The sequence below is a fragment of the Crinia signifera genome, chromosome 2, assembly GCF_055691185.1.
Source record: "Crinia signifera chromosome 2, ASM5569118v1, whole genome shotgun sequence".
In the NCBI taxonomy this organism is placed as follows: domain Eukaryota; kingdom Metazoa; phylum Chordata; class Amphibia; order Anura; family Myobatrachidae; genus Crinia; species Crinia signifera.
Genome location: NC_139218.1, coordinates 314,918,067 through 314,941,483, shown reverse-complemented (window position 1 = coordinate 314,941,483; position 23,417 = coordinate 314,918,067). Strand labels below are relative to the sequence as shown.

The window sequence follows — 23,417 nt, the reverse complement described above, 5'->3', positions numbered from 1 at the left end:
CCCGCTCCCCAGCAATACAAGGACCCCGCTGGCCTGACCCCTAGGCACTGGCAAAGACCAAGGGAGGTGAGGGGCGCTGCCAAGGTCCAGGGGAGGGGGGGTTATATTACTGGTGAATTACCGGTTTTACCTTTTACAACAGGTATACAAAAATTATGATTAACCAGTAATATACCGTTTACAACATGCAGTGTGAAAGGAGTAAAACTTGCTCTGACCTGGTTAAAGTAATGTTACAAAAACCGGGTCAAAGCAGGTTTTGCAGTGTGAAAGCAGTATACAGTAGGAGCCCATCTCCTCTATCTTCCTTAGGCCTATTACTCACTGAATCCTATTATAGGGATGGGGGCGTGGCTTGGCCGGACATGTGAGTGGACGCAGGGGGTGAAAGCTCCGCTACCATCCTACACACGCTGTCTTGCCTGGATCGCGGAACTGTGGTGCTAGGTGAAAGCTGACCTAAATTCTACTGACACCAACTGCCACCAGAGTGATTTCACACTCCTCCTTTGTTATAAATAAACTAACTACTACTACTACTTTGTTATGCAGCCTGGCAGCTCCTGAAGCGGTGAGTGGCGACAGAGATATACAGTACATATATCCTGTCTACTAAAATTTGCTAGGTGGGCGAAAGCTTCAGCGTTGTGGTGACCTTTGGTATATGGTGAACTATTCCTGTGCCGCAACTGATTGAGTGGGGAATACTGTCACCATATCCTCCGCACGAATATCTAGTTTTCCCTGAGTCTTCTGAACCTTCTCCTATACACTGGTTCATCCGCAAGCTGTTGACCTTTTAAGTATACGATGTGCTTGCCGTCGTATTACATCTGTGCAGCTAAAGGTTAACTCTACTGGTGATTTTATACTACTTCTGCCTCTTGTGGAATATATAAGACCATGGATCTATCCACTGAACAGATTCTTCATGCGATTTTTGCCTCTACTAACAGGCTTTTAAACAAGATTGCTGATGCCTGCTATGGTGCCCCGCCTCTTGCCAGTACACCTGCCGGAGTTGCGACTGTTGCGAGGGGAGGTCTGTCTATATCTATCACACATGAGATGCCTGAGATACCTGAGGACTATACATTTGAGTGCCATTTGGTTGTAGGCCCTATGGCTCTCATGCCCCTAAATATCCTGGATCTGTATCCTCAGGGAAATATATGTATGCTTGAGTTTGAGCTGTCCTGGTATATTTTGTCTAATTGCTCTGCAAATGGTGAGTCTCATCTGAGATCTCTTCACTTCTACCTACCGATGACTGTACGACTGTGGGACCTTTTGCCTAAGTGTTTTGGTCATTATCCTGAACGGTCCTACATTGTTAGAGGGGAGTTTGTTGCCATTTCTCTCTTATTTTATGGACTTGAGGACTGGCCGGACTAGCAATTCACACTGAGATGTCCTTTTTACCCTTCTTACCCTCTTTTCTTTCAATTGTCGATATTTTCATATTTCTGATGTTGCAATATGGTCGCTAAGTGACCATATTGCCAGTGATTGGAGTGTGCACCAGCAATAAATCGCCAGGGGCTCACTCCGGTTTTCAGCCCCTGAATGGCCACTGGTCCTCCAACCAGTGACTTCCCCTGCCTCTGCTCCCGGCAGTGTGACATTTTCATCTGCGACCATCTCTGGTCGCAGATGAAAACGGGACACTGAGCAATATGATTGCTGAGCAATATGATTTCTAGCTATCATATTGCCGCGTATGTACACACCTTAAGTCAGGCATGTCCAAACTATGGCCATCCAGCTGTTGTGAAACTACAAGTCCCATCATGCCTTGCCACAGTTTAGCTATTAATGGAATGCTAAAACTAGGCAAAGCATGCTGGGATGTGTAGTTTCACGACAGCTGAAGGGCCACAGTTTTGACATGCCTGCCCTAAGAATTTCTATTCACTCTTGTTTTCAGTCCTGTGATTCAGAACTCATGTGGCTATTCACAGCCCATGTATCCTACATACATTCTGGTGATACTTAATATTGGCGGCTAACCCCCGAAAACAGGTGTTTCTGGGGAAGTAGACATAAATATTATATGATAAATGTGCCCGTTAGTCTGTAAATTGAGCCAGATGAGTGACAAGTTGAAATATGCTTAGAAAATCTGCCCACTATGAATATGTTCAGTGAAATTGTGTTTTTTATCTTTCCCAGTGAATGGCGCTGGCCTGGCCATGGCGACAATGGACATAATAAAACTGCATGGTGGGACGCCAGCAAACTTCTTAGATGTTGGTGGTGGTGCCACTGTCCACCAAGTAACAGAAGCTTTTAGACTCATCACATCTGATAAGAAGGTACCAAGCACATTGCCCTTCCTTTTGCACAACATCTGCCCTGCATCTTGCTGCACTACCCAGTACATTATATGTAAGGAAATGAGGTCCTTAGTCGCAAATGTGAAATACTACATGTAATATGTTTCTGGCTGTCTGTTATGAGGTTTAACTTCAAAGAGTTTGTTTTTCTCATTGTTTATAACTCGGATGTGATCATTCCATATTGTATGAGACGTTTGTTCGTTTGCTCGCAACTTTGACAAAACCAAATGATTGTGCTCCATGTTCGGCCCAGAGGGATGTTTAGTATTGAGAGTGAATGGTGGACATGTGCATGTGTAATACATTTCTGTTTCACAGCTGCACAGGATTTCATAGGTTGTTTTTCCCTTCGGGTGTTGTGTTACTATAAGCATTTAGCAGACTGCTTGTGTGCAAGTAAAGCTAGTAAACAATGAGCAGCACATCCCAGTAGATTAACACATCTGAAGATAAGATGTCTGCAAAATAAAATATCTCCATATATATTTCCCTAAGGGAGGAAATAGGATCTGGGTTATGATTAAGCTTTGAAATATAAGGAACCGCTGAGGAAATGTTTAATGTCGGCTGGAATGGTTGCTTTATATAATTGAACTAGCACACATTACGTTTTCCAGTAGTCCGTTATCCTAAATAATACCTCTTACACCAATCTAATTTCCCTGGTTATTGCCGGGTCGACCCGGGTCGGGCATCAGTGTAAATTAGTCCTTTAAAAATAACCAGGGTCCAGAGACCAGGCAGTCCAACTCGGGAAATGTTGCGGGTTGAACATGGGTGAGACTTGTGTTCAGTGGTAATGTAAACTGGTAACCCAGGTCATCCGACCTGGGACCCGTTTACATCAATGGGAGAGCCCATACTTTCCAACACTCAGCATCCTGCGGTCAGCCTAGAGTTTGGGAAAGGGCAGGCTGCCATGCAGACAGCAATGGTGCCGGGGAGGAGGTGAATGGATGCCTGGGTGTGGTGGCCATTCACCGCACAGACAGAGGCTTTGGAGAAACCAGCAGCAGCTTTCCAGAGAGCTGAGCTTGCCCCTAGCAATATGTAGGCACTGCAGGGGTTACGGCTGGTGAATTTTGCCTTCAAAACAATGCACAGTGCAGTGCAATTGGTGCTGACCTGGTAATATCCTGGGTCAGCACTGCAGTGAATCCCGGATGTGACCCGGATTGGAACAGTGTTCCAAATACCAGGCTTGTTTAGGGATTTTGGTGTAGAAGCCATATAACATTCGATTTGAATACTATGAAGTATTTTTTTTAAAGCAGTAATTTGAAAATGTTCTACATGCTAATGTGAATATCAGTGAAAATCAGGATAAAACATTATCAAATGGATTATGAAGAGTCACCACTATTAATGTTTTCTAAAGACGTTATCATTGTATAAACTATTTAACCATGCAGAGTAAACACTTTCTGTAGATTGTGATAAGGATAACTTTCATTTGTTCAGCTTATGGGGAGGTATTAATTTAAGTCCATTTTTTTCAACTAGCTGAAAAGAAATGGATTGTAGTATTCAATTGCAGATGTTTTTGCACTTTTCAATGTCCTTTTTTGGGGGGGGTCAAATTGGCATCAGCGGCAAAGCTTGCATTTTCACTGAAAGCATGTGGATTGATGAGTACTTTGCCAATCCACATGTTTTCCAACTGTGCCCTTTTTCCGAATAGTTGAAAAGGCACATAATCGAATAGCACCCTATATCTGCAGCCTGAATTTTTTTTTGTCTCTCTCCCCACCTCCATACATTAGAGATTCAATTATAGAGTATTGATGCCAAAAGATGGCACTATTCTGTCTAGAAAAGTACATGGGAATAATATAGGTTGGCTACATCCAATGAACCAATCGGTACTTGTTTCCTAGAACGGCCACAACGATTTAGATCGTTGTGGTCGTAAGATAAAAAATCGGATCGATCGCATCGCATGCGATTTGGTCGCATGCGATGCGACCGATCCGACCGACCGATTTTTCACCCGATTTTTTTTTTTTTTCACATGATTATTTTCAATTGCCCCCCCAAATGTTACTAAGTGGGCTAGACCCCACGATAGACGTCAACCCGAAGCGTGGCGAGCGCAGCGAGCCCGCGAGGGGCGGCGGTGCGCGTCCTCCGACCTTTTCATTCCCCTACTATCCACTAGGGCGTGGAGTGAGAATAGAATAGTGTGGCGAGCGCAGCGAGCCACCGAGCCCGAAGCGTGGCGAGCGCAGCGAGCCCCGCGAGGGGACGCGTATAACTTCACAGGTATACGCGTCCCCTCGCGGGGCTCGCTGCGCTCGCCACGCTTCGGGCTCGGTGGCTCGCTGCGCTCGCCACACTATTCTATTCTCACTCCACGCCCTAGTGGATAGTAGGGGAATGAAAAGGTCGGAGGACGCGCACCGCCGCCCCTCGCGGGCTCGCTGCGCTCTTCACGCTTCGGGTTGACGTGTATCGTGGGGTCATGGCGGGCACATAAAAAATGTGAAATGGGTCATATTGGCCCATTTCACCTTTTGTATCATTTTTACCTATGTGAGATGGACTTAATCAAGCCCATCTCATCTTGTGCCATTATAATGGCACAAGACCGACCGATTTCAATGTTAAAAGATTTTTTAACATTGAAGTCTATGGAAAAATCGGGTCAATCGGTCGGTCGCATCGCGGCCGATTTTAATTGGTCGCGACCGACCGATTGACCCGATTTCTGTCAATCAAAGGGAAAAAATTGTAAAAAATCGGCCACATCGTGAGGATCGTGTCCCTTAATTAAGAGCCACGATCACTCACGATTGTGGCCGTTCTAGGAAACAAGTACCAACCAATCAGAGTCACAACAACCGTTCACCCCTCCATAAGAGAAAGGAGTACACTTTGCACCTGCCTGCAGGGTTTTTCACAGATATGCTGCAATATAAAGAATTTGAATGGTGTGTGATGTAACTAACTTTATTTTCAATGCAGGTTCTGGCGATCCTGGTTAATATTTTTGGAGGGATTATGAGATGTGATGTAATTGCACAAGGCATCATAATGGCTGTAAAAGATCTGGAACTTAGGATACCAATCGTTGTCCGTTTGCAAGGTATATTACCACTATTACCTTATACTTGTTCAGAGGCGCTGGAACGTTTTTAGGTTGGGGGGGCAAGATATAATCTCATTTTGGCGCCCCCTAAATTGCTATATGTTACCCCCGGGCACTATACACACTGGCAGCGGCATATATGCATGGGCATTATACACAGGGCAGCGGCATATATGCGTGGGCATTATACACAAGGCAGCGGCATTTACGTATGGGCATTATACACATGGCAGCGGCATATACACGTGGGCATTATACACCGGGCAGCGGCATATACATGTGGCCAGAGACACCAGGACTGACATAAATCCAGGGGTTGTCATTTACTCGGAAAAAGTGGAAAAAGTGGCAGTGTCACCCCCAAACAGATTTATGTGATTATGTCTGATTATGATAATCAGACATAATTACATAAACCTGTTTGGGTGTGAATCCAGGGGTAAATGACAACCCCTGGATGTGTCAGTCACTGGGGAAGGGAGGGTGAGAGAAGCAGCATTGGCGGGCGCACATCTTCCCTGCCACCCGCCCGGCTATATTACTGATTAATCAGCTGCCCGCCCGGCTATAGAACTGATTTATTATCAGCCGCCCGCCCGCCCCTATATTACTTATGTATTATCATCCGCCCGCCCTCCTATATTACATACCAGGCGCCGGGGATGGCTGCTGCTGCTGCCGCCGGGGAGATGTGTAGAAGACGCGCCCGCCAATCACAGTGTATGTGGAGGGGATGCACCGGCAGTGATTGGCTGGCGCGTCTTATGCACATCTCCCCGGCGGCAGCAGCAGCAGCCATCCCCGGCGGCTGGTATGAAATATAGGCGGCCGGGCGGATGGTACTTCTTTAATATAGGCGGGCGGGCGGCTGTAATATAGGCGGGCGGGCCGGACATACTGGCGCCTCAGTAATTTTGGTTGCTTAAGAACATAGCATGTTTACTTCTCAGATGTGCTTAATGTTAAGGTTTCTGAACAAGTAAATGTAAGCCAAGCTACAGACAAATCTCTTTGACTTTTTTTAAAGCAATAATTTGAAAATGTAATCATTTGACTTTTTTATCCTGCTGGTTGGTATGTGGCAATGGTCAGAGCAGACGGAGCATTATATAGAATAGAATAGGGGGGTAAAGATTAATTGGAGTAGGAGACCGTATGAGGATAGATCAGAAACAGATTGAAAATGGAATCATGTGCATAGAAACCAATAAGAGTTAAACAAACAAGGAGCTTACATAGGGTGGGTAAATACTACAGTTCCAGGTTTGTCATACATATTTCCAATTCTCATTTGTACACAGTGTTTGTACATTTGTTCACTGTTTCTCCAAATCCAACTTTACATATACTGCTAGCTCTATATTTATGCTGTATGCATAGGACTGCACTTACGTTGTCTCCTATATTCCTGTGAATCTCTCTCATACTGAAGTACTGTAAGTATTCCTGCTGTACAGCCGGAGATCACATAGCCCAGGTCATGAGAGTATATTTAACCAGGATCTTGACTTTCTGTTCTAACAAAGACTCTCTGTTGCTTACTCAAGGTACTCGAGTTGATGATGCCAAAGCATTGATAACAGCCAGTGGTCTGAAAATTCTTGCCTGTGACGATCTGGATGAAGCTGCAAAAATGGTAAATACTGAAATGTGTTCTCATCATCTAGAAATAACTGAACAATTTACTGCTTCTTTTATATCTGCTGAATCTGTCTTACCTGACTTGCGCTGCTTTTGGTCGCCTGATTGGTAATGCAGATTTTGTGAGGTAAATGCTTCTGTTTAGATAATAAACAAATAAGAAATCTAGTAGCAGAATCCTAATCGAGCCACATTATTTTTCTTCTTTTTTTGGTTTAAGTATCCCTTATGCAAATATTACTATTATTCCAAAAAACATAGTTTACAGAATGTACATTTTTTTTTTTTTGTTACTAAAAGGACATTATATGTAACTGGTGCTACTGGAGACATTATATGTAACTGGTGCTACTGGAGACATTATATGTAACTGGTGCTACTGGAGACATTATATGTAACTGGCACTAAATATGTTCAATAAAATGATTGCTTGGAATTCAAATTCAGTGCCTGAGAGAGTACACAAACTTTGTTTCATGTTTTGGGACCTTGTTTCATGCACAAATAAAATAGATTTGTGCGCATTTCATCTGTTTGAGGCGTTTATACAGCATAATTGAAACATACCTCATTGAAATATAAAAATATTCTGAAATACGGATTAATCCATTATCAAAAATACTTTGGTCCCAAACATTTGGGATAAGGGATACTCAACCTGTAGTATATTCATAAAGTATGGCTAATTATATCAGTAACATGTAATCCTTGCTTGCTGTGCAATATATTTGCAGTACACAGACATCAGGTGGCATTTAGTTTCATTGTATATAGCCTCATGCTGGCACTTCTGATTTCTGTTTCTCCATCTAAAACGGGTTCTGCTGAAAAGCTTGTGTACGGTCACATCACTACACATCACGGGAAGGCTGTCTTCCTGTCACAAAAGTGCTTTGAAGCTCTTCCACTGTAAAACGGACATCCTCTTATCCAACACATGAGAGATACAAGATATAAAGCCGTGTTTATGAGAGCATTTATTTTTCTGGTGAGGTCTGTTGGAGAAATGATATTCTTAAATCAATGTAAAATAAAAAGACCTTTCTTAAATTTGGCTTAGAACTCAGCTTTCTCTGAAGTGACTTTGACAGATCTTCAGATGTTGCTAATCTAGACTAAAAAGACTAAAAAGATTGACGGTGAATTTAGCAAAATTGCTGTAGATTTTATAATTGGCATCTTCTAGCATGAGCTTGTCAGCTTTTTTTTTTTAGTTTTGGAAATGAATTTTAAAAGCACATTTCTTAGTATTGCTGCTTTAGATCTCTGGGGCCATGGGGTCTACGATTGACCCCTGCACACTTTGGGACCGGTTCAGGATCGCCCGTGGCTTGGGACGAATTTGGCCCCGATGTTCCGGTTTTTGCATGTGCGTTTCCCTTTCGGCCGTATGCAAGGGGATGTGTTTGCGTACACAGCCCCTCGCCTGGTACCGAGGGGATTCTGGTGGGTGGGGGGTCAATTGTAGACCCCATGGCCCCAAGGGGATTGAGGGGGGGGGGGGGAGTTAGATGAACGACCACTGCTTAACGAGTGGTACTGAATCAGGCCCCGTGGGTAGTGTGTGTATGTGATGCATGGGATTTCTCTAGGCTCTCTGCTTTCTTATCACAGACAAAAAAAAGCAAAATGTACGGGTGATTGTGGTGTGGCATATGTTGACAGTCATGATGTCAGCATTTTTCATGTGGACACTGATGAAATGCTGATATGGTAGAATGTGGGCATAGTGTCCCTGTCGGGCCAAGAGTAACTAACCTGCTGCAGTGGCTAAAGCAGTGTCTTCTCAGTCTTGTTTGTTTGTTTGTTTTGGTGCAGCCATTTGAGGCGGTTCCGATGAGTATACCGGCCTTATAACTTAAACTGCATCCCATATTCTAGTGCCTAAATTTAACCCTGCTAGTTCTGCAGCCTTACCCTAATACTGACCATGTCAACAGCTTTGTTGCCACTATCTCGTTTAATTGGCTTTGGGCAAATGTGTTTGTATGGTTGAAATGAAGACGATTCATCCACTGGAACCGGGACCGATGAGAGTGATTTTATTTTAAATGTAAAATAAGATATGGAAGTATAACTTTTATAGCGTAAAGTTGGCATAACTAAGCTGCTATAATGTAATGTGCTTTACCCTTTGCCCTGAATATGTAACCTGTAACCTTTTTCTGAGGATATCATTTATCCAACCTCTTCCAAGTCTGTTAAATGTATAGGCATAAAAAAGATGACTTCCTTTCTTTAGTAATCATGAGAATCCTTTTTTTTTGTGTTGAGGGTGACCTTTGGACATGCTATCTCACATTTGTATTTTTCGACGTACTCTATTTCTAGATAATTCCAAATTAAACTTTTATTTTTGTCATGAAGAAATAAAATGGGCTTGTAGACTTCAAAGTGTATTGCACGTAATGCAAGGACCAATCTCTTCATCCTGAGCGTGGTTCCAGAGGAAAGTATTGTCTGCTCCCTGCTGTGCAGACATGACCTCGAGAGTGGAAATGAATGTACACATCAAAAACCCTTTATTTATCAAAGGACGTTTAGAGTATTGAGGTGTAAAAATTGTGATTTAAAAAGCCTTCCAGTCATATGATGGTCAATATGTTCTCCTGCCTTCTATTTCTACACAGCGGAATATGATGTAGGAGAACCATGCAGGAGCTTAGGACATTCTATTTTATCAATCTCTGACACACAGCGCTGTACCGTTGTACCAGCAGGAGTGTATATAAATATAGATGTATGGTGAAGTGCTATGAGCTAGCTGTCTGATTTCATTTCCCCCCTTACTGTTCACTAGTTATGTACTTTTGCTTAACTAATTTTCACCCACAGTACATCTTTAATATGAAGCATGCCTTGTATAGGTAATTTTTTTTTATTATTATTGCACGTGTTAAAGATTATAAACTGCTATTAGTAAATTTGTACTTTTTGTTAGCATTTGACAGATGTAGAAAAATCAGGAGGCTAGAACACGCATAGCTGGGGGGGATTTGTTTTTTTATGTACTCAGAGTAAAGTTTATCATTGTGTACAATGATGTACAGGTAAATTCATTGGGAACAAGCCTGCAAGGTTCATGAGGCTGGAAAGTAGGACCTTTTAGAAACCAGATATGAAACGATGCTGACCTACTTTTAGTAGATGCATAAAACACCCGTTTTAACAACAAAGCCGGTGCTAGGGTGTTAGGTGCTCCTCTGAAAAATGTAAATTTGCACCCTCCCCATACTTTACATTAGTATTGCCCCATATTAGTAATGCCCACAGTTGTATCGCCCCTTACACCTGCCCACAGCTGTAGCGCCCCTTACATACACAATGCCTGCAGTAATAGTGCCTAATACACACATAATGTTTGCACTGGTAGCACCCCATATACCCATACTGCCCATAGTAGTAGTGTCTTTTATACACAGAGGGCCTTATTCTTGTTTCATCGCTCCCACCCGCATTCGCACGGGGGAGCGATATTTTGCGCCTGCACTTTTATGCGCATATGCAGATGCTGGGTGCAAGCGGGCCCGGCGAACTGCTAGTTCACCGTCCCGTTCGCATCTAGTGGTGCGGGCAGCGGTGACGTGCTGTGCCCATGGGAACGCCCAGCATTTCATGGGTGTACCCATGCAAATGGCGGTGTGACGTGGGTGCCAGGGGTAGGCAGCTGACGTCACCAGATGTCAGCTGCCCACCCTCTCCCCATACAGGGAACACGCAAAGCTAAGACACCAGAGAGTGTATTAGTTTTCCATTCACCTGATGGTCGGCGACCATCGAATGATTTGGCCCACACCCAAGGAATGGATGTTTATACAAAGCAACCATTTGCAACCATGTGGGGAACACACAATAGGGCCTGATTTTGGTTGACAAGCTCCCCTGCGTGTACTCACAGTAAGCGATGTTTGATTAATGCGCATTTCTGCGCAAGTGCATACCATCCCATTCATACCCAACAGAGTGGGCGCTGGGCGTTCCCATGGAAATTAGGCAGTGACGTGACAGCTGGGGGGTGGGCAGCTGACCTCACCGGAAGTCAGCTGCACTCCCTGTCCTCGCACAGGGCTCATGCAAAGCTAAAACACCTGAGAGTGTGTGTGTGTGTGTGTGTGTGTGTGTGTGTGTGTGTATATATATATATATATATGTGTGTGTGTGTGTGTGTGTGTGTGTGTGTGTGTTATGATATACATGTCTCTAAAAACGTGTTATGCTGGTCTCCCTTTGGCATCTTTGGGACTGAATGCTGTTCTGTGTAGTGCCTACTGTAAGTTACATATAGTGCATCTATGATGACTGACTCACCAGTAAGGATGAACAGTTCATGTCGATTGTATAAGGATTTCATATCATGGTTTGGTGTTCCGTAACTCTCACATTACATGTCATCTGTTCCAAACATTGCCTACTTTGTGCAGTGTAATCTATATAGTGCACCCATTGTTACTCCCGTACCAGTATGTCCAGTACCTACAGTACTGTATGTAGGCAGAATTAATACAATTATTATACAGAGGCTTCCTGAGGCCTGGGTAATTGCTTTTTCCAGCCGATAATCTCCTCGCCAGGGGATTGTTGCAGTTTATGGTGCAGGCTATCTACTACACCTCCTATGCTGTCATCTCTAATAGTATTTCATCCATTTTTCATGCCTAGATATCAGTGATTGAATCTAGAATTGAGCTAAAGATAACACAACATAAAGTTTTGAATGAGTAATTATTGCAAATTGTTAGATATATTACACGATTTACCTGTTGAATTCTTATCTATCTGGATAATCCAACATCTCCCATGTTTCCTTTATAGCTTTACTGTATTCTAACATTAATTACCTTGCATGTATATATTTATTAATATGTGCCTATGTGTAATGCCACCTCAGTATGTAATTTATCATGTTTTCTTCCCTTGTAGGTTGTAAAACTCTCAGAAATTGTCACCTTGGCAAAACAAGCGCAAGTCGATGTGAAGTTCCAGTTACCGATATAATGCTGCTATGCTGCTTTTGTTGAATTGGAAATTTGTGTTCATTTTCCCTTCTCTTGCCTAGGTTTTAATTAAATGCTTAAAATACTTTACAAATGGTTTGCGTTTAAACAGAGTTGCTGCTTTGGAAATCAATAACACGTCATATATATTGACATATTTACATTCTTGGTTTTGCGGTGGATCCTACGTCCACTTTTTATAGTTGACAAAACTAAAGCGTAAATGTCATTGGCTCTTTATTGTCCGGTGCCCACCAGTAGGTCTCATCCTCTGTTGCATAGCTATAATTTTACATTGAGGCGTTTTGTAAATGGAAATCCTGACTTCCTTAGTATCTCCTGCGATGTTAATGACCTACTTTACTGTATGATGTGGTAGGCCTTTGGTCTAGGATGAAGACTTTGTTTGGCAATGTATTCATTGTAAGAACATATTGTATTTTTGCTATAGTTTTGCTTAAAGCACTTGCTCGCAGTAGTGATCAATGTACATACTTAGAAACTAGATTATGATCTGATGCTTGTTCTTTATTTTCATTCTCTGTGTGTAGCAATATGCTGGGCAGAACAGCCATATACCGTACACAAAAACAGCCATATACAAGCTACAGGTACACCACCGATTTTCCGGCAAGATTGGTTCCAATGCCATGCCGGATTACAGAAGGATTTCTAGTTTTTACTAATTTTGGACCTTCAGTACATTTGTAAAGCAATAAATACTCAAATATATGCTACAGCATAATATTAATGAATAAACACAGTAGTGTATGCAAAACTGTTTATTACAGTGTACTACGTGTTGTATAAGCAAAACAGGTATCAGGTATATTTTGATCAACCATTAACAGTAAGTGCAGTATGAATGAAAGTCTTGCTGTGACCTTGGACGCCATATCAGCCCCACTGCTGCCTGCTGTGTCCTTGAAAGCTGTACCCAGTGGCACTTGCTCATGCTGTGTGTTCCTCCGATGTGTAGTACTTGCTTTGACCTCAAACATGATGCTTCCTGTGTCCCTGCAGTGTCAGCGGAAGCTGTACTCACTGACACTTGCGCCTATTGCGTGTTACTCCCCATGCGCAGAAAGTGTTCCGGATTAAGAGTTCATCAACCTCTTTTAATCCAGACAATTTACAATTTTGCTTTGTCCGGATTAAAGGAGGTCCCTAAACTCCTTTAATCCGGACAAATCAAAAGTGTCCGGATTAAAAGAGGTTCCGGACAAACGGTTGCCGGAAAATCGGTGGTGTACCTGTACCAATAAAGCCATAGTTAAGGTTAAGTTACTGTTCAAAGACAGCTCAAAACTTGTATTTCATTGAATGCGATGCTGATTCATCTAAACCACCGTTTCCCGACCCCAGTCCTCATGGTCCAATCAGAGTCAATATAATAAGGATATCCATGCATGAGCACAGGTGACTTAATTATTACCGCAGTGTCCTATACCCACACACTTCAATGTGCTTATACCCACATGTGCTTTCTCGGTCTCCAACAGATTCATATTTTCTTGATCTATAAATTGTACCATAGGGTCTAGTAACCACCTTAGTTTAATGTTCCTGTTTAGTAGAAGGGTCTGATTTACACGTAAAGCTCCCTTCTTATCACTCCACTAAAATGAGCATTAATAGCTGTTATTTAGATCCCAGATGTAATTAATGCCTAGACCATGAACTACTGTAAGTAATATAATGCCAGAGTATATGTGGTATGAGACATATACTGCTGGATAACAAGAGCCTTTAAGACTCCTGGGTAACATAAATACCTTTGTCTTAGCCCACTTTTATATTTAACATTCAGACAATGGGAGTATGGATTATTAAGTTCACGGTAGAACACTTTTAGCTATAATAATTCCTTTAACAATTCATGAAGAGAGATAAAGCACTAACCAATCCTTCATTTTACAGGCTGGGTTTGAGAAATTACAGGAAACTTAATTTTTCTTCCTCTACTTTATCTCTCTCCATGCTTTGATAAATACCACATTTAATGTTAACAAAGGCAACATTCATATTTTGACATTTTTTTTTTATTGATTTGTCCAAAGAAGACTCATTTGTCCTGTGATTGATTTAGTTTTGCACAAAATACATTGATGAAATCAAAGGGTGGTATTTGAATATTTACCAAACACTTTTCAAATAAGAAACTGGGTCATATTTCTATTCCAAAGAACTGTATCCTTTTAGAACAGGGATGGGAAACTTTGGCCACCCAGCTGTTGTTGAACTACACATCCGAGCATGCCCTGCTACATTTTTGCTATTTCGCCATGCTAAAACTGTTACAGGGCATGCTGGGATGTGTAGTTCAACAACAGCTGGAGGGCCGAAGGTTCTCCATCCCTGTTTTAGAACATTGGGGCAGATGTATTAAGCCTGGAGAAGAGATAAACTGGAGATAAAGTGGAGATAAGGTAAAAGGAGATAAAGCACCAGCCAATGAATGGTGTTTGAAAATGACAATTAGGAGTTGATTGGCTGGTGCTGTATCTCCTTTTACCGTATCTTCACTTATCTCCAGTTTATCTCTTCTCCAGTCTTAATACATCTGCCCCATGGTGTCTAAATTACACGTACATGTCACTTGGTAATCCCTAGCTTATTTAATGTATTTATCCATTGTCCAAGTGAAAGGTGCAATTGCGTTGCTGTAAGATATTGTTAGCTCTTCCAAGTGCCCTGTCAACAAATAAATCTGTTAATACATTGAATGTGTGCCTCAATGTGACACCATGTAGGTTTTCTCTCCTCTGCAATACTCTTCCATGGATTCTTCGATCACCTCTGTACTGTGTATGTGCAGCACATGTAGTAATATCAGTCCGGAAACATATTTAACCCTTTGATTGCCAATATCTCTGTGAGAGATGCGCAAAAATACCCCACAAATGCCAGCGTCGCTCACATTTGTTATATAAATTCAAATAAAAAATGCTGTGCAAAGAAAAGATTATATTTCCTATATAAAGTTAACATTACAGGTCATGATGAATAAAAATGTTTTTTTGCCAATTTTCACACCTATTTTGACAAATTCCCTTGGCACTGAAAGGGTTAACATATGGGTTTTAAATGTTACACATTCTGTTTCTTTGACGCAATTGAATATTAAATCATTAAAAGATTACCTTGAAGGCTTCTTTGGTGTGCTGACAAAACAAACTTCTGTTTTAACTGTTAGACTGTTGTACTATAGAAACAATATTTTGTTATACCTTGAAGCACCAATTGTATGAAAGTTTTTGACTTCTAGTTTTGAATACGGACTACCTTTTCTAATAATTATTTCTGCGAATCCAATGATACAGTAATATAACTTTTACATTCAGACACCACTGTGAATACATGTTACCTGCTTACCACAGGACTCCTGCATACTATCATGCAATATCTTCAGCAGCATTTCCACCTGGTCAGTGCAAGTACTTTTGAGGGTCTTTTAATATTATTCAGAATATATGTTTCGGTCACAATAATGTTGACAGAAACTCCCTCCAGTTTATTTGACCTGATCTTATTTGTTTCCTCATGCCTAGTTTGTACAGGGCTTTATAATGATGGCAATTTACCAGACGAACTGCACAGCAGGCAATATCATTTAACAATATCGGCCCTGTGCAGCAAAAATATATTGATACACAGTAGTTTAGGCTGAAAAGTGCAAGTTCAACCTTTGGTTAGAGGGTAAGGTCTGTTTGTTATATCCCTATTATATAAATTGTGTATTTTGATTTCATTCTGGACAAATTATTATTAGTTGTACCCCTGGATGTTTTTAACCAATAAATGCTTGTCCAGCCTTATTTTAAATGTATGTATTACGTCTCCAGGAAGAGAGTTCCATAATTGCCCTTACGGTAAAAAAAAATTTCCTTCTAAGGGTACAAAATATTTTCTCCTCTAGTCTAAATGCATGCCCAAGTGTCCTATACTCCTTCCTCAAAGCAAAAAGGGTGCCTGACTATTCGTTATATTGGCCCCTGATATATTTATACATGTTCATCATATCTCCCTTTAAACGTCTCTTTTCCAGCATAAACAATCCCAATTTGTCCTATCTGTCTTCATAGCTTAGATTCTCCAACCCTTTTATTAGCTTGGTTGCTCTTCTCTGGACCTTTTCCAGTTCTATAGTGAGCATACACATTGAATGATATTGTTCATTGACCTCACCTGGACCTGCATGTTCAAAATTGAACTTCATGTTAACTCTTAACTGCCAGTCTTAGAACACTTTCGTTGCCTTTGTCTTTCCATCTGCTACCACCACATGTAGCCTTTTCACATTTTTTAGCGGCTGTGGTGCACTGTTCCAAGTTTTCCGTCTCCCAGACGCATACGATCTATTCTGCAAATGCTTCTTACATAAAGCCATAAGCATAATTAACCTAGAAGAGCTCAATATTTCTTTTTGTTGGCCACTTAGTGATTTTCCTGTGCACCTGACCAGTGCGATTGATGCCATTTGGATGGTCTTCACCTAACCAAGGGGATTATTCAGACCTGATTGCTCTTGTGTGAATTTGCAAGCCTATCAATTATGGTATGTGTGAGGCCAAACAGTGACAAAAAACAGTGAGGAATTTATTTGCAATCCTTCCGCAGTTTGACTTACAGGAAGTTGCCATTTGTGTGTGGTAACCGCCCATTTGCTGGCAGTGCCAGAAAGGGAAAAATGCACCCAGGTGTTTTCAGGGAGGGTCTGTGACCTTGGCTCTGGCCACAATCAACCTGTATCTGTCCTAGAGTTGTGGAAGAGTCTGAGTTATGCACACTTGCACAGACTGGGAAAATCATTTAATGGTGAGTTGCCAATTGATTCACAGATCAGCGATCCATCACAAGTTATTCATAGACTTGCACAGGGTGGGATTTCACTCTGCCTGTGCGGTGGCTATCTGATCACTGTCCTCTGCAAATTCGCACAGCAGCAATCAGGTCTGAATTAGGCCCTAAGTCCTATTTTACTAATCCTATGTGGTGAATATGACCTAGGTAGCCCTTCTGCATGGCTGTGCACGCTTAACCACTTTTTCCATCCCATAGATTAAAACTGGGACATACCAGGGTCCGTGACCCCCTATTCCTTGAATCCTGCAGAACTGTTGGCAGTTGTTGCTGCCTTGGATTATAGATTAGTATGTACAAATTCACACAGGCCTTCACTGTAATAATTCAAAAAGTACCTGCAAGAATGTAGCCTAGAATTTATTTTGCTTATATTTTAATTGACAGAGCTCATATAAATTATATAAAACTGGCTTAAAAAACTACATACATTTATCTTGTGATGTTTTATTCAATATATTGGAGAGCTCCAGTAGGCATGACATTTCATGTTAGACAAGTGAAGCTTATGCTGATGTATTGCTACTTTCCATCATTTTAAATAGAGAAACCATGGTAACCACCTGGGCCTTTTACAGATCTTTAGATTACGTATTTTTTAATTGATTTTTACATAGAGAAACAGCAAAAAAAAGAAACCTAGTTATGAATATTTGCAAACATCAACAATAAATAAATTCACATAACAATGGCACAACTTGTATTAGACATCAATGTCATTAAGAGACAACAAAAGGTATGAAAAGTTGCATCAACATACTACCTGTAAGAATATAATACACAAAATTATAATCTATTAGGTGGAACCAGTAGTTAGGGAGATGTTCCTCTGTTTTGGTGACTGCAAATATAGATTCCAGCCAGCGATCCCATATTGAATTACATTTTGGCTCCGCCACCCGATCCATTTAGATAAATTTTTCATATCTGATTGTAAGGTGAAGCAAAGAAAGCCAAGCTGCCATCTCTGGTCTATTGGGGGCCATCCACACTCTAGCAATTATTACCTTAACCAATACACAGACGTGAGTAATAAACAATTTGCTGTACTTCGATGGAGTCCTCAGTAAATATTCCTAAACAACAGCCCTGTGAGGTAAGTATAGACCTCGGAATACCCAACTCAAAGAGGATTATTCACACCTTATCCCAAAATGGTAATACTAGAGGACAGTTCCATCGCAGATACCAAAAGTAACCCCCACATACTACATGTACTGCAAAAAAAATCTGAGAAGCCATGGGCAAAAACATGGGTGAAAATGCCTGCAATTGAATACGCAAGCATAGAAATGGTCATATTTTTCGGCTAGGTAAAAAACGGGACTTATTGAATACCTCTTTAAACCTGAATTGATGCGTTATCTTGCATTATTCCCCAAATGCTCATTTGAAAATCTGGGAAAAACTTGCTACACTGCACAAATTCTGTTTTGGGATTTCATGCATGTATATTTCTGTGCAAATGTATGTGTTTTTATGAGGAGCTGATTTATTTTATTTGGGATGGGGGGGGGGGACTCCTAATCCCTGTATTGCTTGAAACCATTGTTTTGACACCGCTCACTACCTAAAGATAACTTGTGAAGGTATCCCCACACTCAGCTGCAGTTTGGAGCCAGTAGCATGGTGTGAGTTCCCATTATTATTATTAATAATATTACATTTTTGTTTTGCAGAATTAGGGGGTATTCAATCTAGGATCACAGCTGTCGATTCTTGCCGACAGCCGTGATCCTGGCCCGTTTGCGGTCAGCCCGACAGCTGAACAACAGGCGGAATTCAATGTCCCGCCTACCGATCAGCGCAAAGGGGGCATGGCCGTGAAAATGTCCGGGATCGTGACATCCACGGCCGTTATCGGCAGAACGGGTCCGACAGCTTCTAAAGTCGGGCCTGTTCTGCCATGATCCCGCTTCAATGCTGTCGCTAAAGATCGCATTGAATAGGGAGCCGACATTATTTCCCCCCGTCAGAAATAGCGGCGGCACATTGAATACCCCTCTTAGGGTTTTAATGATTTTAAGTCTATACATGAGGATTTCAGATAACTTTTTTTTACCAACACACAAGGATTTACACATCCTTGTTTGTGGAGATTGTATGTCAGTTGATATTTTTAATAGGAATGAGTTCCGCATTTTTCCTCCTATGCAGAACCTTTTCATAAGAGAAAAAGTGGGGTAGTAGTTTAGGAGGTGCTTTCTGTGTTTGTAATGGCCTTCCAAACTATGATTCTGATATGGAGAAGGATGCAGTTGCTATAGAAAAATAAAGTTATTAACAGTTTCTTATATAGCATAGCAAATTCTGTTGCGCTTTACAATTGAAAACCACGATCAAACTAACTGGGTACTAAAAGACAGTCAAAAACATGTAAATAAAGTGCCTCCTGCAAGCTTTTGTGATTTGCTGCTGCTTCTGAAGAACATTGGATAGCCTGCAATGTAAACGGGAGACCCGGGTCATCCTGAAAGCTTATTAAGAGCCGGCTAACCAACGCTTGTAGATGCATAACCTAGGTACAACTTGCGTTGGGAATGGGTTTTCAATCTGCTGTGATTATGGTTTGAAGCGGTGTTCATTTACCCAAGGTCGACCCACGTTTTTGGTGGAAAAGGGATACTCGTAAAAACATTTTAACTAGCTTGCTCTTGATACAGAGTCAGATTGGCCTACAGTGTACACTGGTTTGTTTCTGTTGAGAAGACCTCAAGATTCACCCTCTTGCCAATGAAATTAGGCATCTCCAACACACCTCTTTCCTCTTAGTGGTTGGTACAAAGAAAACGGAGGAGGTATGGGGGGATAATTGAAAGGCCTTTGAGGGTTATACCGCACAAGTTTAGTAGGTTTATATTATGGTAATATGATAGAGTGATAAGGTACCTGTGAGTGACTGACTGGACCCTTCGGATAGGGTATATAAGTCCTAAAGCAATATTGACTTGTATAGGTCACACGGTGCCATTTTGTAGGACAGTCAGTGGTTGGACAAGCCTCTATGGTAACTGGCCATGCTCCTTAAGCAAGGACCACTGTTAGTGCATTCCCCAGTGGGCCTTCATGCCCCAGTTCTACAATGTACTGATTCACATATACTGAATATAGAATTGGACACTGTGGATGCATGTTTCCTCCATAGTATCAAAAAGAACATTAGAAATTATAGGTTCCTTTCTATAATAGGGTTTCACTCTAGCATGCTATAACTGCTCCTGATGTAATGTGACCATACAACCTTTCCCTTTGTTGGGAATTCCTATCTGCCATACTGTATCTCTAGCGTGGGAGAGCTAGGTTCTCCACAGTAGATCCCACACATGTTTTCTTCAGCAACACTCTCTCCAGAGGCAGAATAAAGAAAGTTGCCATCCTCCACTTCCTGATAAGCGGGCCAGACAGATATTCAGCTGATGAAACGGACCCACATTATCTTACAGTACAACTTAAACCATTGTATTCCTAATGATTCAGAAGTAAGCAACTTCATTAATAAAGAAAGTGAATAGCTTCTAGAGTGGTAAGAAGAGTGGTAAAATATTATTTTGAATTATTTTTAATATTTATCTGTCCATCCTGATGATACAGCTAACCATGGGATGTACGAGGGTTCGCAGGAGCAAGGCACCTATGCTAACTTCTTTGAGAGGCAGGCTCCTCCCTTCTGCATCCCAGTATTCCTCAGTTCGTTTTAAGTGCCCACTGGAGTGGGTACTATGCTGACTGGCTGCGGGATGCAGTTGTTTTTAAAATAGGTAAGGTTTTTTTTTTTTTTATTAATATTCACTTGCAGGCTACAGTGTGTAACTTCCAGAGGAAGTTACTTTACACTGTCAGCGCAGCAGAGATTGACAGAAGTGCGTCCTGTGATCACTCTGTGTGCAGTTTCAGGCTCTACCCTTCGGGCTGGCCACAGCACAGAGAGTGTTCACGAAAGTGATGGCTGTCATGGCAGCGGCTCCCAGATTAAAAGGGATTATAATTATACTGTACTTGGACGATCTGTTGTTCAAGGTGGACTCGGCGGAGAAGATAAAGGAACACCTGACCGTTGCAACACAGTTCCTCAAGACCAGGGCTGGGCAACACCGGCCCTCCAGATGTTGATGAACTACACATCCCAGCATACCTTGCATCAGTTTCAGCATGGCCACATAGCAAAATTAGTGCAAAACATCCTGGGATGTGTAGTTCATTAACATCTGGAGGGCCGGTGTTGCCCAGCCCTGCTCAAGACCATGGGTGGATGTTAAATCTCCCGAAGTCTCATCTGACTCCCACCCAGAGACTACAGTTTTTGGTGTGATTCTGGATACACATTTATATCGTGTTTTCCATCCGGAATCGAAGGCCATGGACATGCGTTGGTTGGTGCCGTTCTCCAGTTACCAAATCCTTCGATATGGCAGTGTTTGAAACTACTGGGCAAGATGGTGGCAACCTTCGAGACCCTGCAGTATGCAAGTTATCACTCGGGGCCTTTTCAATAGAACATCCTTTCCAGTTGGTCAGGGAATCATGAAACAGGAAACTCTCTTCTCGTCTCAAGAGACGAGGGACTCGTTGATGTGGTGGACGGATCGGGAATAACTTCAATTGGGTCGCTCACTTTGCTCGTGGGGTTGGTTGGTTGTCATGACCAACGCCAGTCTCCGGGGCTGGGGAGCAGTGGCCCTGCATCTCAGGTTACAGGGTCTTTGGTCCAGCACGGAATCAAAACTGCCGATCAATATACTGGAAGTATGGGCAGTTTGGAGGACTCTTCTACAGGCGGAGGTGTTCCTGAAGGGGTCTCCCATTCGTATACAGTCGGACAATGCCACTGCGGTAGTATACTTAAACCATCAGGGAGGCAATCGCTGCAGGATGGCAATGCAAAAAGTCTCTCAGATATTTCACTAGGCAGAATTAAATATCCCAGCTCTGGCGGCTGTGTTCATTCCGGTTATCCAGAATGTGGAAGCGGACTTCCTCAGCAGAGAGGAACCGCAGGAGGGGGAATGGGCGTTACATAAGACATTGTATCCGTTTGAAAGCTCCCAGAAGTGGACTTGATGGCATTTCAGACACAACTGTCAGGTTCCCAAGTTCTGTTTTCGAACTAGGGATCTGAAAGAGTGGGCAGTGGATGCCATGACTGTTCCATGGTGTTTCAGCCTCGCATATGTCTTCCCTCCATTTCACATGATTGCTCAAGAGAGAGGACACTGGGGGCCGAGGATCATCCTGATTGCTCTGGATTGGCCCAGGAGGTCTTGGTATTCAGACATACTGAGCTTGTCGACAGTATTGTGGTGTCTCCCTCTTCGACCAGACGTACTCAAGCAAGGACCCTTCTTACATCAGGACCTAGCTTGTCTCAATTTGGCGGCCTGGTTTTTGAGACCTCCTTGTTAAAGAACAAGGGTTTCTCGGATGCAGTTATCAGAACCATGCTCAGGGCTCGTAAACCTGTGTCGGCAGCCAATTATCATAGGGTCTTTAAGACTTCTATCAGGTGAGTGAACATCAGAAGATTCACACATCTAGATTTAAAGTCACTAGGCTCCTGGAGTTTCTCAGGATGGTATTTCGGTGGGGTTGAGTCTGCAGTCTTTAAAAGTACAGCTATCTGCCCTGTCTATATTCTTTCAAAAAAGAGTGGCTCTGATACTGGAAGTGCAAACTTTCGTGCAGGGAGTTATGAGGATCAAACCTCCATATAGACATCCGGTGGTGCCTTGGGATCGATCTCTGGTGTTGTCGGTTCTGCAGAAACCCCCATTTGAGCCTTTAAGATCGGCTGATCATAAGTTTTTGTCTCGGAAACTGACTTTTCTATTGGCGACCGCTTCGGTGAGGCGAATGTCAAAGTTGGGGGCCTTGTCTTGTAAGTCTCCTTTTCTGGTATTTCACGATAAGACTGTTCTGCGAACGGTACCTACATTTCTACCAAAGGTAGTGTCAAGTTTTCATTTGAACCAGGAGATTGTCCTCCCGGTGTTTTGCCCTCCAGAGGAGGCAAGAAATAGGGACAAACTGAAGAAATTGGGTGTGGTTCGCACGCTGCGCATTTATGTGGACAGAGAGAAGGATTATCGTAAGACCGATTTGTTATTGGTACTGTATGACATACATAAAAGAGGGTGGCCAGCTTCTATGCAGACCATTGCTAGATGGTTTTGGGTTGTAATTGCCTTTGCTTACACTAAAGCTGGCAGGCTGGTTCCCAGGATTAATGCCCATACCACCAGGTCTGTTGCTTCCTCTTGGGCTTTGTGTCATGGAGCTACGGCAGAGCATTTGTGCAGGGCTGCCACCTGGTCCTCTGTTCACACCTTTACCAAATTCTACAGGTTCCATGAGTTTGTGTTGGAGTACGCTTCATTGTGGCGAGCAGCGATAAGAACTGCAAATCTTCGACCAGACGTACTCAAGCAAGGACCCTTCTTACATCAGGACCTAGCTTGTCTCAATTTGGCGGCCTGGTTTTTGAGACCTCCTTGTTAA

At 42.3% G+C, this 23,417-nt stretch overlaps 1 protein-coding gene across 1 annotated transcript in view; it reads left to right on the top strand.

The window, feature by feature from the left end:
- SUCLA2 (succinate-CoA ligase ADP-forming subunit beta) overlaps positions 1-15,880 on the top strand; it is a 112,655-nt gene extending 96,775 nt beyond the window's left edge. The window contains exons 8-11 of the mRNA XM_083168996.1: positions 2,173-2,315; positions 5,304-5,424; positions 6,975-7,063; positions 11,989-15,880. Of these exons, the coding sequence (XP_083025122.1) occupies positions 2,173-2,315; positions 5,304-5,424; positions 6,975-7,063; positions 11,989-12,063 (428 nt within the window). The 3' untranslated portion in view covers positions 12,064-15,880. The remainder of the gene's footprint in view (positions 1-2,172; positions 2,316-5,303; positions 5,425-6,974; positions 7,064-11,988) is intronic.
- Positions 15,881-23,417: the final 7,537 nt, after the last annotated feature.